The sequence below is a fragment of the Thalassophryne amazonica genome, chromosome 7 (genome assembly GCF_902500255.1).
Source record: "Thalassophryne amazonica chromosome 7, fThaAma1.1, whole genome shotgun sequence".
Lineage (NCBI taxonomy): Eukaryota > Metazoa > Chordata > Actinopteri > Batrachoidiformes > Batrachoididae > Thalassophryne > Thalassophryne amazonica.
The window spans coordinates 33,070,921-33,083,739 of NC_047109.1; the positions used below are offsets into that span (position 1 = coordinate 33,070,921).

The 12,819-nt window shown below is 39.0% G+C and overlaps 2 protein-coding genes across 2 annotated transcripts in view; both read right to left on the minus strand.

The window, feature by feature from the left end:
• Positions 1-1,003: 1,003 nt before the first annotated feature.
• LOC117513748 (CD83 antigen-like) lies at positions 1,004-6,838 on the minus strand. The gene is made up of 5 exons (XM_034173982.1): positions 6,748-6,838; positions 5,055-5,182; positions 3,116-3,344; positions 2,377-2,480; positions 1,004-1,484 (listed from the first exon to the last, which is right to left on the minus strand). The coding sequence occupies exons 1-5, from the start codon at positions 6,785-6,787 to the stop codon at positions 1,326-1,328; spliced, it is 660 nt and encodes a 219-aa protein (XP_034029873.1). The 5' UTR covers positions 6,788-6,838; the 3' UTR covers positions 1,004-1,325.
• Positions 6,839-12,102: 5,264 nt separating this feature from the next.
• zgc:113232 (uncharacterized protein LOC541546 homolog) overlaps positions 12,103-12,819 on the minus strand; it is a 96,988-nt gene continuing 96,271 nt past the window's right edge. The window contains exon 23 of the mRNA XM_034173983.1: positions 12,103-12,367. Coding sequence (XP_034029874.1) covers positions 12,162-12,367 — 206 coding nt within the window. The 3' untranslated portion in view covers positions 12,103-12,161. The remainder of the gene's footprint in view (positions 12,368-12,819) is intronic.

Here is a 12,819-nt window from a genome sequence, read left to right on the forward strand (position 1 = left end):
ACCGAGACAACAGAGAGTGACAGCTGTCACTCATTTACACCAGCTGTCACCAATCACCACCGTCCCTACAAAAGCCGGATTATTACTCCACCTCCTCGCCGAGAAATCAGCTACCGTCTAAGGTAACCTTCTCTGCTGTGATTATTGTTGTATCTAACATTGTTCTGTGTGCAGCCGTGTTCCTGCGGGCTCTGTCTGAAGCTGGATTGGCGGATAGTGGGAGGGCGACGTTCTTCACCTCTCACTTCATCCAGGGACGAGACTAACAGGAGCTGCACGGGTGAAATTGTTTCTGGAGGTGGAGGTTCTCCCTCCTTGAAGATCCGTAGGTGAAGGATTACTGGGTGTGTGGATACACACTCACCATTAACTGTTTTTCATCTTCTGCCAGCAGTACCAGGGTCTGCAACAGAAGACGGTGACCACCTGGGGACTCAGGACTTGGCGGCTCCGGTGTTCTTCAGGCCGTTGGTGGTGGAAGCTGTGTGGGTCCCGGCTCTCCGATCGCCAGAGGTCTCCCTATCTTCGAGCCTGCCCGCACATCACCTTGTGTTTAATTGGCATTCAACACATATCTTTGTCTGTATCCAGTTGTGCGTTTCACAACATTAAATTGTTACTCTTTGTCTTATCCATTGTCCGTTCATTTGCGCCCCCTGTTGCGGGTCCGTGTTACGACACCTTCCCAACAGTTGGTTCAATTATTCTCTTTTTCAGTGTAGTATGAACCACACCTGAAGTGCCTTACATTGATGTTTTTAGTGATTTCAATTAGTCTCTTCATTAGCACTACATAAATCAAACTGAAATGATCGTTTTTGTTTTACAACCATCAGCAATCATCTCATCATGTTACTCTGCTCCTGTCTGCACACCTGTTCACAGTTTGCTTTTGACCACTTTCCCATGATCCTCTGCTGGACCATCTCTGACGCCGAGACCCAAATGGTCCAGACATTGCCTCCTGTCTGCTTGCCAGGTCATTTGTATGTTTCTCAATTTCTTGGAACCACAACTGTGGATGGAAATCACAGGAAACTTGGAGGAAAGCCATGTAGATGCCAGTGGAGACACTTTGAACCTGAACCCTCAACTCCAATAATAGTTTCTACTTGTAGAATTGTAGTTTCTTTTGGTAGAAACTATGATGGAAGTCACTGGTATAATTATAGTTTCAACTAGTAGAAAGTCCAGTTGGTACAAACTCAGATTGGAATTTCTGTCTGTCGGATTTCCTGCTTACTGACAACAGTCAGTGAGCATGCTGAGGGTTCTCAGGTAAGCCGTGCTCGATGAAAGACGACTCTTCAGCATTAGCCATGGCTTTATAAACATGTGTGTGTCCAGTGAGGTTTTGACCATTTAGGACCTAAAGTGTAGATCATCTCCAAGTCCTTCTTTTCAAGTGGTATGGACGACACATTCAATAAGATTTCTTTTTTACTGGACTCGTTTCTTTCTTTCATGGCTTTTTTCAGACAGCGCTGCAACAGAGAAGAGAGAAAATGCATTCACATTAGTCATGAAAAAGAATGACAGACATAATTTATGAAAGCATAGTTTTCTAAAAGTGAGACCAGACGGTTGTTGACTGTGTGTGAATCTCACAGCCTGATATATTCTTAAATTCATTTCTTAAGGCTGCTGCAAATTGAAGGGGATTTGCATCAGTGACCAGTAGAAGTAAATCAAATTGGTGTTTGTTATCATGTCACCGAGCGACGTCATATAATGTACTTTTAAAAATAGTGATGTCATTTACAACACAGCGGAAAACAATGGTGGATAGTACAAGTGTCTTTCCTTTGTTAAAGTTCCTTAATTATCAAATTGTGGCCACACTAGCTCACTAGGTATTAGTCCACAGAACACTGTTTTCTGTGCTAGCTTAGCGAGTTAGCATGATGTAACTGCAATACTGATGTAACTGCAATATTATTGCCTTAAGAATATTTTGGATGGCCAAGCCTTAAATATTTGATAATTTAAAGAATGCTAATATTCCATACATGTCATAACATCATTATTGTATTTGCACTGGTGGAATATCTTCAAAAATTAAATAAAAACATTTTCCCTAAATGTGCTAACTTGTTCATGATAAGGACTAACATGTTATTTTCCAACCAGAACAACAATAACATGACCATTAATAGAATAGTTTAATATATGTTGGTAAACACACTTAAATTAATATCAAAATTCTTTCTGACATCCTCATAATAAGATATGGTCCATGTTGACCACTGGGTAGGACATAGTTTAACCTAGATTAGCACATAGGTTAAAAACATTCAATGGGATTCACAATCTAGTTTTCACTAAAACATTTGCTTAGGAAGTAATGTATTTATGGAAACATATTTGATAACTTACATAACTCCAGACGAATATTACAAGTGATGTTATCAGCAACAAAGTGGCAAAAATGACAGCGTAAGCATCTAGCATTACTTTGTTGGGCGGATTCTCAGGACAACCTGAAATGAAATTGAAAATTCAAATTAACTGTTTTGGAACCATCAGAACTGCAACACAATGATGAATCAGGACAGCATTCTGTTTATTGTAGTTTGTTCTGTTATCTGCTGACATTCTGCATCATTTTACCAGGAGGCAAATAGCTGAAGCTAATGAAAAGAATGTGTTTTTGAATGTATTCTGCTTCCATGTGATACCTGGTGGGCAGTGTTCTGAAATGGATGTTCAGCCATTCAAGCCAAATAATGAGAAAATGCAATGAGTGCAAAGTGTTTGTAAATGTGAGGCTTCAACTTGTTGATGAGGTGGGACTTCTAAATAAATGCTGATGTATGACAATTAGATTTTTAGATTTGACATGTGGTTGAGCCCATTGCACTCGTTCTTCACCCCCCCCCCCCCCCACAACCCATGCAATAATTAGTATGAATTATTATGATTATCATGCAAAAGTATCTTTGCACTCCAATGAGGTTGAAGATAAATAATCTGAAGAACGTCAACAAAGAGCAAAACAGATTAATACAACAGTATACTGAGGGAGTTTTACTTTGTCAGCAGGGTTACGATTTGTTTTTCTCCATGAGGAATCTTTATTAACCTCTAGTTGTGGAATGTATTTTAAAAAACGTACCTCTTAGAATGAGATGAACTTGACTCTCCTGATTCTGTTCACCCACAGGTGCTGCCAGATGACAAACGTATATTCCGCTGTCACTGTACGTCACGTTGGGCAGGAAGAGATCACCGGTGTTGCCCAGCAAATCCACGTGTCTCTCTATGCCATTGTACCTCTGAATGGTGCCATTGGGAAGCTTTTTAGATAACAGTCCCTTGATGACAGCAGACGGCTGCTCTTCAACCTGTGACATCAGCAACAATTTATGAGAATTAGTACCAGACAGATAAGAAAGGCTGACATATTTTGTATATATATATATATATATATATATATCAAATGTAAAAATAAAACAACTTTTGATCTGATACTAGTGCACAAAAACTGTATAGTTCTCTGTATGATTGAGATTATTTATCTTTGTGCCAAATAATATGGAACTTTAACAACAAATCCCATTCTCAACTATAAAAAGAAACTGTAATGTTAGGCATCAATAAGGATTATGGACAGTTATCCAATACCTGACAAATCAGTATACATGAGTTCTGTTTCTGTGCTAATCAGTTCTTCCTTTAACCCCAAAATACTTAAAATACACAGTATACTAAATAACATAACAGTGTAGTAAATATTCATATGGGTAAAAAAGACAAAATGATGAACATCAGTGATGAATTAGTTGTACATCACAAATCAAGTCAGATCTGCACCTCTTTTTTTTTTTTCCTTTTTGAGGGGCCGTTTAAAACAGTACCAACCTAGGTTAAGCCTGAGCACTGGCCTTTCCAACAGGGACTGAATCCTGAGTAACCTACTACACCTGGCTTCTACCATCATGTCCAAAATGATGGTTTCTTCTGTTGTTATCGCCACCATGGAAGTTATATTTTCATTATTGTCGGTCTGATCTGTCTCTTTCTGGGTGTGTTCAGTTTTTAAAAATATCTCAAAAGAACAAGAAAATATATCATTGATATATTGACTCATTGGCCTTGGATAAAAAAACCCAACAACAACAACAACTCCTCTGGATCAGGAACCAAATTCTGCCTGTTAGTTTTGATTGTAATTCCTTTAATTTTATTTTCTGATTATTTTTATTTTGATCCAGGGAGGGGTCCATGCTTTGATCCTTGATCCTCGTGCATTTACTCCTGAAATTGCCTTTCAACTTTGACATTTGACTCCAATTCCTTTGATCTTTTATCTTGATTTTTTTTCTCCTTACCCAGGGAGGAATCCTTCCTTTGATCAGTGGTGATGATTTCTTACATGCTGATCCTGACTTTCATTTTCGCTTGCTACTCTCCAGTCCTTCTGATTCTTTAATCCTGATCCAGCCTTTCAGACTTGAGCTTTGATCCTGATTTCTTTGATCCTGAACCTGTTTTTTTGTGGGGGTTGGGTCTTTGATTCCAGTTCTTGATTGCAGGATCCAAGGCATCAACAATCAGGATCATAATTCACTGATTAGGATCAAAGTCCAGCAATCAGGAAAAAGCCCAGGAACAGAATGAAAGACAAGTGATCAGGATCACTGATCATGATCAGAGATGAGTGATCAAGATTAATAGTAAACCATCACAATTAAAGCTTGGGGATCAGGATCAAAGGACAACAATCAGGGTCAAAGAATATTAGAGATTGAAGAAAGCACCTTGTTACAAATTAAAACAAGTATAAAAGAAAATAGACTTAAGTGTGTGTTCTTCAAGCGCCCCTGTAGTTTACTGTATATTAACAAGATAAAAACACAACTTAAAATATATATTTTTTTTTTATATCCCACTATTGCACATCCATAGAAGTATGAAACAATGATATCAACATCCCAAATACAAATCTGAAGAGACAGAACACACGTCTGTGTGTTTGGTGGAGCATCTCTGGTATTTGAGCATAAATTATAAAAGTAGTGCTAATGAAAAGTGCTCCAACAAGTGTTTCTTACCTGCCTGTACCATGTCAGCTTGATGTACTGGACTCCAGGCTTGAGATTAGCGGTGCATCTGAGAGTGTAGTCCACACCACAAACAGACTTTATCTCCAACACGTCCTGCCTGACAGCTAGGCACAAAGCTGAAGACAAAACCCCATAAAACATACAAGAACCCATATATTAATCTGACAGTTACATCTACACACAACAGACAATAACAGTGTTTTTTATTATTATATTACATGTCTGCCATTGTTTCATATTCACTGGTTTTCAGTTAAATCAAAAATAAATACATGGAAAGAGTATTCCACAGAAGTAAATACGTATATCTAGTGCAAGCCTTGAAAGCTGAATAATTCATGGAAAATAGTGGTGAGTGCCACCAAGACACCCTTAACAACTCTGAAGGAAAATCAAGATAAATTTGGTCATCTGAATAGAATTAAAGAATAATAATAATCATAAGAATGGTCATGGGGCAGCAGAGAAGATTATTAGGGCCAGGCTGCCAACCATTGGTGAACTGTCAGAAAAGCGCTGCTTATCCGGGGCAAGAAGGATAATCAAAGATACTTCACATCCCTTTAACAATGTTTTCCCTCCTGCCCTCAGGTAGACTGTACCAAAGCCTGAGTTGTAAAACCCGCAGATTCAGGAACAGCTTTTACCCAACTGCCATGACAGTTAAATACAAATCGATAGAAAGGACTGTACAGTATAGAATGTAACATATAGAATACATTGTAACATCTGGTAGCAATGTTATCCTCATAGCATCTCCATATGTGCGATATCATATATATGTGCAAGTTTTTTTTTTTTTTTTTTACATATTTATCACTATCACACTGCTTGGAGGGGTGGTGGCCAAGTGGTTAATGCGCTTGGTTTCAGTTCGGAAGGTTCTGGGTTCAAATCCCACCCCTGCCACATTTCTCCATGTAATGTGGAGATGCGTCAGGAAGGGCATCCGGCGTAAAACCTGTGCCAAATCAACATGCAGATCCACCTTGGATTTGCTGTGGCGACCCCGAGTGCAAACAAGGGAGCAGCCGAAGGGACTTACTTACTTACTTACACTGCTTGGACTGGTATTCTGTTTTCCTCTATTTGAGCAGTACATCGATATTTTGTTCTGTGACAGCATCTGTGAGGTTTTTTTTACTGAATGACAATAAAAACAAGTCCAAGTCTCAGGAGAAATTCTCAAACTAAACACATACACTTCAATTTACAAGTTACATAAAGAAAATGGGTAAAAAAAATATCTGGAGACTAAAGTTTAACTTATGTGCCATCAACATACCACAAACAGAATTTTGCTGAGTTCACGTGTGCAAAGGAGGTGCACTTTTCAATTGTTATTTCTCTGACTACAATAGTAGTCTCAATTTTTAAATAACTAGAAAGTAAACTAATCAAATATTAAGCATGAGGTTAAAAAAAATTATTTTGAAAACTGACGCCTCGTTTCTATTGCCGTTACTGCGCATGCGCAATAGCGGCACTTTTAGAAAATAAACGCACACCGTTTTTGCGCATCTGTCTTGAAAGTCCGTTTAATCTCCGTCACACAACTAATCTCTTGTTCTTCACGAGCAGCAGGTATAAACACAGAAGCCATTAAATCAGATTAACCAGCGACTTCGAGTACTTTTGGATTCAACACGGATCTACTGTCCGAGATGTTTAATATACTCACCGAGCGACAGAAGCAGCAGGACACCGTGAAGATCAAACATCTTGAAGCAGGAGATTTCACTGCAACGTGTCACAACCTGCGCACACACGGATTATAAGAACCCGAAAGACTCGTCACAGGACACGCCCCCAGCCATGACGACACAAATAGTCCCTGGTCGGATTTTCCCTGTTCCTCTATATAAGTTATTGGACTAATCTCAAGTAAACAACCGGTCATAACACAAAGTTTTAATAAAGCGCCGTAGAAGTGCAAGCGAGACATGGATCAAAGACAACATTATGACGAAAAGCTTCGTTAAAAGTCTGAAGGAGGGTGGGCAGTCGTTTAAAGAATGTGAAAAGGTCATTTAATAAGGGGAGAATTTTTAGTTTGTTTTTATTTTTTTGTATTATATTTCCTGAACAACACACATTGTACTAAAATTCGTTCTATCTATAACATTTGCTGTGGAATGATCATTCTGTACACTGTTAAGTTCAGAAAAAAATGAGAAAAGAAGTGCAATGAAGGGAGAAATATTATTTAATAAGTACATTCGTATCAATATCCGGGATTTTGCGGGACTCTATTATATAACACTGGATCACTCATTGGCTCACAGACTCCATACAAACCGCTGAAGCAAACGGGCGGCCATCTTACTACTCACAATTTACGCAGACTGCACTTAGACGGCTTATTAGAACGCCAACAATTTCGAGTAATAACCGAGCTGATTCTCTCATTTCCTTATTTTTGTTCTTTGGATAATGTAGCCTTCATCCCTCCTAATATATGTCTGCCATGATACATATTTGATTTATCTTCTTTCTTTCTTTTAGTATTTTGACACATTCTCCCCTTCTAATTACTCATATCTCACTGGGACAAATGCACTTCTAAAAACTATCATTCTTTAATCAAAGTTTATACAAGTTTTGTGTAATCATTAGCAAGCGCATCGATATACAGTACGTTTATATAAAGATTTTTTTAACAGTTACACTGAAAGAACACCACTTAACGAGTTCCAGAAGAGTTGGTTTTCCCTTGCAGTGACAATATTTATTACACACAGCTCTATGAGCTTCAGCCTAATTTACGTAATAAAGCTCATATTAAACAACACCTAAAGCTCCAAAACTATGTACAAGTAGATCTAATGTCTTAAAATTGTTCGTCCAACACAAAACCCAACATGTGGCTACACACAGGCTGCTTATTATTAATTATCATCATTATTATTATTATTATTATTATTATTATTATTATCTAGGCCTATATGATGGAATAAGGGACACAACTCTTCAAATTATTGTTCATTACTTTCCATTTCAATCATACTCACAGGTGAAATGTTCGTCCAAAGCCTTTGAACCGGCGATTTGCGCAGTTTATAGCTGCACATGAAGGCAGTTTTTGGCAAAATCACAAAGAATAAAATTACATGCGCCTGGATAAAGATCAACAGAAAAGACCGTTCAGGAGCGGCACATGCGAGTGGTAATATGGCGGCCGATTTGCTTCAAAAATATTGGCGATCCAGTCTTATATACAACACCCAGAAAGAATGAAGCTGAAGACCGAATCCTGTTTCAAACTCTCGTTAAAGTAAGAAAGAACATTCGTGGATTAACCATGTATTAAAAAATGGATTAAGGAGGTGAAAGCTCCTTCCTTTCTAAAATATTTCTTTGTTGGAGCTAAATGAATTCTACTGTTAAAGTGTTGGGCTAAAATAAAAATGGAAGTGAGACGAGACTTGCTCAAGGGATTTCCCCGTGTGTCTGTTCGAAACCAAAAGGGAATTCCCCAAATAAACCATAACGTGCAAACGTTGGCGTCATCCTCTGAATTAACTTTTACTTTAGTTATGTGCACAAATATAATTACATTACAGTTATGCAATATTTTCTGAATTAATTTTGAGTTTGTCTATCTCCTTTTCGAATTGTAGTATTATGTTTTTTATTGAAATGAATCCATGCTGTTCCATGATTTGTTCTTAATGTTTTAATTTTTATTTCTACTTTAGCATGGACTTCTTTGGCTCCATTATTAAAGTAAGTCACAATTCTGTGACGTTCTATTGCTCTCTTCTCAGACATTTCTAAATTCAGTATAACTGTATTATAATATGATTATTGGTATAATTTTATGTCTTGCTGAAGTAAAGTCAGTCAAGATCTGTGAATTCTAATGGCAGTTATTACAGTTGGGCCACTGAACAGCTCAAGAGCCCCCGGCCTCCCTTACCAAAAAGTAGTACATGCAAGTATGTTTCAAGTATACTTCCAGTTTTTTTTTATATATACTTATCAGTACTATTTTTTTGGTAAGGGCTGCCAAACACATTGATTCCACCATCACTGGTATAAGGCAAAACAAAAATTTATTTGCACAGCAGCAGGGGTCCAGCTACAATTTGCTAGAAGGCACATGGGAGATACAAACTTGGATTTGATCCATTTTGTTGTATAAAAATGCTGCACTCCATTATGAAACTGTGAGTGATGATGAAAATATAAAACTTGCAGTATGCACAATTTCTGCAATAGGTAATGCGCAGGTGATGCCATGGATCACGTGATATGCACTTATGCAGCGAAACTAGACAGCAACTTCCGCATTGCGATTGAACCTTGTTTAGCTGTTTAGCAGATCTGCTCTTTTGCTTTATTTACGACTGTCTACAGAAATTATACCAACAGGGTGTTTCATTGCTGTGCATTTGATGGCACGAACCATACATTTTTATCCTTTAACCGCTGATAAAGAGTGGTGTGAAAATTGGGTGGCTGCCGTGAGAAGAGAGGCTTGGTTACCTGACCCTTTTGCAACTCTGCATGGCCATGCAATGATGTCAACGTGCGTGACAATTTTAAAGTTCTTTATCCTGTCTTTATGCAATTTTTCTGGATTATGCTTTTTCTGGATTAATTTGTCCCTCACCAAGCTCTTCTTTCTACAATCATCAACCTCCAAATCAAAGGTAAGGTCTACAATTTCCTTCATGAATTGTCATTTGAGTGTTTTTCTCCAACTCCATGTTGTGAAGTTGGTCATATTTGCAGACCTTTCTGCCAAACGTATTTGATCCATCATCAAAATGTAATCAGCATGCGCCTGAAAAAACTTATAAATATGACGGGAGAGGAAGGAGTGAATACATAAAAGTCACAAATCACAGCATTTTGCGGTGTCTGATTTAGCAGGTGCACGTCAGGTTGTGGGTCCCGTGTCTGAACATGGTTTTAAAAAAGGGCCAGACTTTTAATCAAGGATAGACGGTACCCACGTACCTTGAAATGGTGAGTGTCAGTGCTGAACTTTATTTCGTACCTCTGTTACTGGGCACGTCCAGATTGCTCTGTCCGGTACATATGAGAGGTTTTTAATGGAAATGCATTGCGGTCAAACAGGACATTTTGTCCGATGTGAGCGAAAATCTGTTATACAAAATCCGATCCAGCATCAGCCATGCTGTGGTGTACACAGAGCTTGCCATCCAATATGGCTGCGTACACAAAACTGCATGTTGCGTGTGACAGAGCACACCGTCTATTGCAGGGACAGAAGCTGATAACATCTTCGGGGTTGTCTTGTCATTTTGGTGGCTTTCCTCACTAGTCACCTTCTTGCACAGTATGGTACTGTATGATAAATCTGTCCGGAGGTGGAAGCTCCCAAAAACTGTTTGTATTTCTGAATAACTGAGGTAAAAGTAGTCCAAGAGTGTCTAGAAACTGTACATGTATTCATCCCCCGACTTGTCTGAAGAAGACTGGATGTAAAAATGATGGTTTACATGTGCTATACTAAAGGGTGCACTTACTTATTCACACCATCATTTTGGCTTTTAGATTTCTATTTCATGAACTAATTCATTTTTTTCCACTGCGAGTTCAAAGGGCATTATTTTTAGAAATTTTAATAAGCCTGATTTATTTTTTTTTATGTCACAAAAAATTCAAACCCATAAAAGCTCAAGCGGGCACTAACCTTTTCACATCACTGTAGGTGTAACCAAGTCCAGCACCACTCACAGTGCTGAGCTAAAACTCTCAGCAACACTTCACAAGGAAGCATCACCACTGAAATGTTGATCAAGGATCAAAGGTTAATCTAGCACCAAGTTCAATTTGTGCAGTGGGTCCAGTAAATCAAGTCAATTATGCAACATCACAGGTCCTCAGACAGAAGAATGGAATAACAAATTTAACTAGAAAATGATCAGAATAAATAGAAGAGGAAGCCCCTCAACAGCTGAAACGTCCATCCCACGGCCTACAACCAAGTCTAGAAGGACCTTGTACACTCAATCAACACTTAAAATGCACATTATCAGATGGACTGTCTGCATTCTGTTATCTCATTAAAATCGGTGTATAATAAGAATGTTACAAATATTGTAAGACTAGTTGAACGTAGCTGTAAGTGATGCTGATGTATGAACAACTCCTTTTACAGTAAAGTAGTGATTTGCTGTTTCATGTTACTGTCAAAATGATCCCAGTGGTTTCCAAGCTTGGGAATTCTTAAACACTACTTCCTGCCAGCAGGCCTTTGTTGACCCTGAAACAGGATTCTCATGACATCTCAGGGGGATGACAGCTGCGAGAAAGAAATTCACAAAATAGGAGCGCTCTACCCTTTTTCTGATCTTGCTTATTCCAGTCAAGGGTGACATGGGGCTGGAGGCTGTTCCCAGTGATCACTGGGCGAGAGGTGAGGTTCACTCTGGACAGGCTGGACAGGCTGCCCAATCTGCATGTCTTTGGAAGTGGGAGGAAGCCGGAGCACCTGTAGGAACCCACAGGGAATAATGTGCAAACTCCACACAGAAAGGTCGAAAGCAAACTCGGGACGATCTCATAATATCACTATTTCAACATAAATCATAAATCTAACTGCTGAAATATTCCAAGATACAAAATAAACTAAAGTTATTTTCTGCAGAGATTTGAATAACTGAAAGACAGGTCAGATGTAGGAGCATGTGCTGCTGATGTCACAGTACGCAACCGCTCCTGGATGGCAACCAACCAGGCAGACAACTAGCTCATTCCTCAAAAGAAAGTAATTCATGTGTTGCACATCTTGAATCTTATTTAAGTTTTGTGCATAATGTTGGGCTGCAAATCCTGCATCTGGATCCATTGTTGCTTGGATCTGCGAGTATCACTGCGCCATGGTCATAAAATTTGAAACAAGTTGTCAGAAAGTTTTGTGCAATGCTGAAAATAGAATATTACCCTCACTGTATGCAGTTTGTTACTTTCTCAAGCACACTGAACATTCACTCAACAAAAGCTACAAAAATAAGACAACAACATGAACTTTTACTTTATTATAAAAAAAACTGTAGTTCAGTTCCAGTGTCAGTTAAAATAGCAGTGACTATCAGAGTCTTCATCTTTCAGTGGCCTTCTTCAGATTTTGCGATTGGATGGTCCTTTCACCAGGCCCTGCTCTTTCCGCATCACCGGTGCATAAATGCTGCAGTCCCGTGCCTCACAAAAACCCGGAACACCTGGGATTCCAACCACACCGGGTAAACCAGCAGGACCAGGGAATCCCCGTGGTCCACGAGGACCATCTGTGCCATTTTGTGGTTCACCTGGATGACCGGATAAACCTGCAGAGAGGACATTCAAGAAAATAAGGAAGAGTCTGCAGGTACTCTGACGAGAGCAACGTGTAATGCAAAACTAAAACTGGAAGGAGATTTATAAAACTGTGTTCAGTAAAAGTCAACCACAGACGCACTGAGGCGCATGGTTTCACAAATTCTGTAAAGAGATAAATTTGCAATGTGATATTGCACATTCTGCTATTGGACACATGGACATTAAGCAAAACAAGTCACTGGCTTGCGTGCGCGCGTGTAGGTGCACTTTGTCCCCTGTCTGTCATTGATCTCTGTTTATCTCCTGCTCCCTTGTGGGATTTAGTCATTCAGAACAGTGAAACGGTTTCTTTTCTCCCGGCATACAGCCCTGCAGCTCATTTTCTGTGTTGTTGTTACGCTCACCGCTACCTGATCCTATCTTCGATTCAGCGTCTCTCAGTATTTCTTGCATCTCTGCA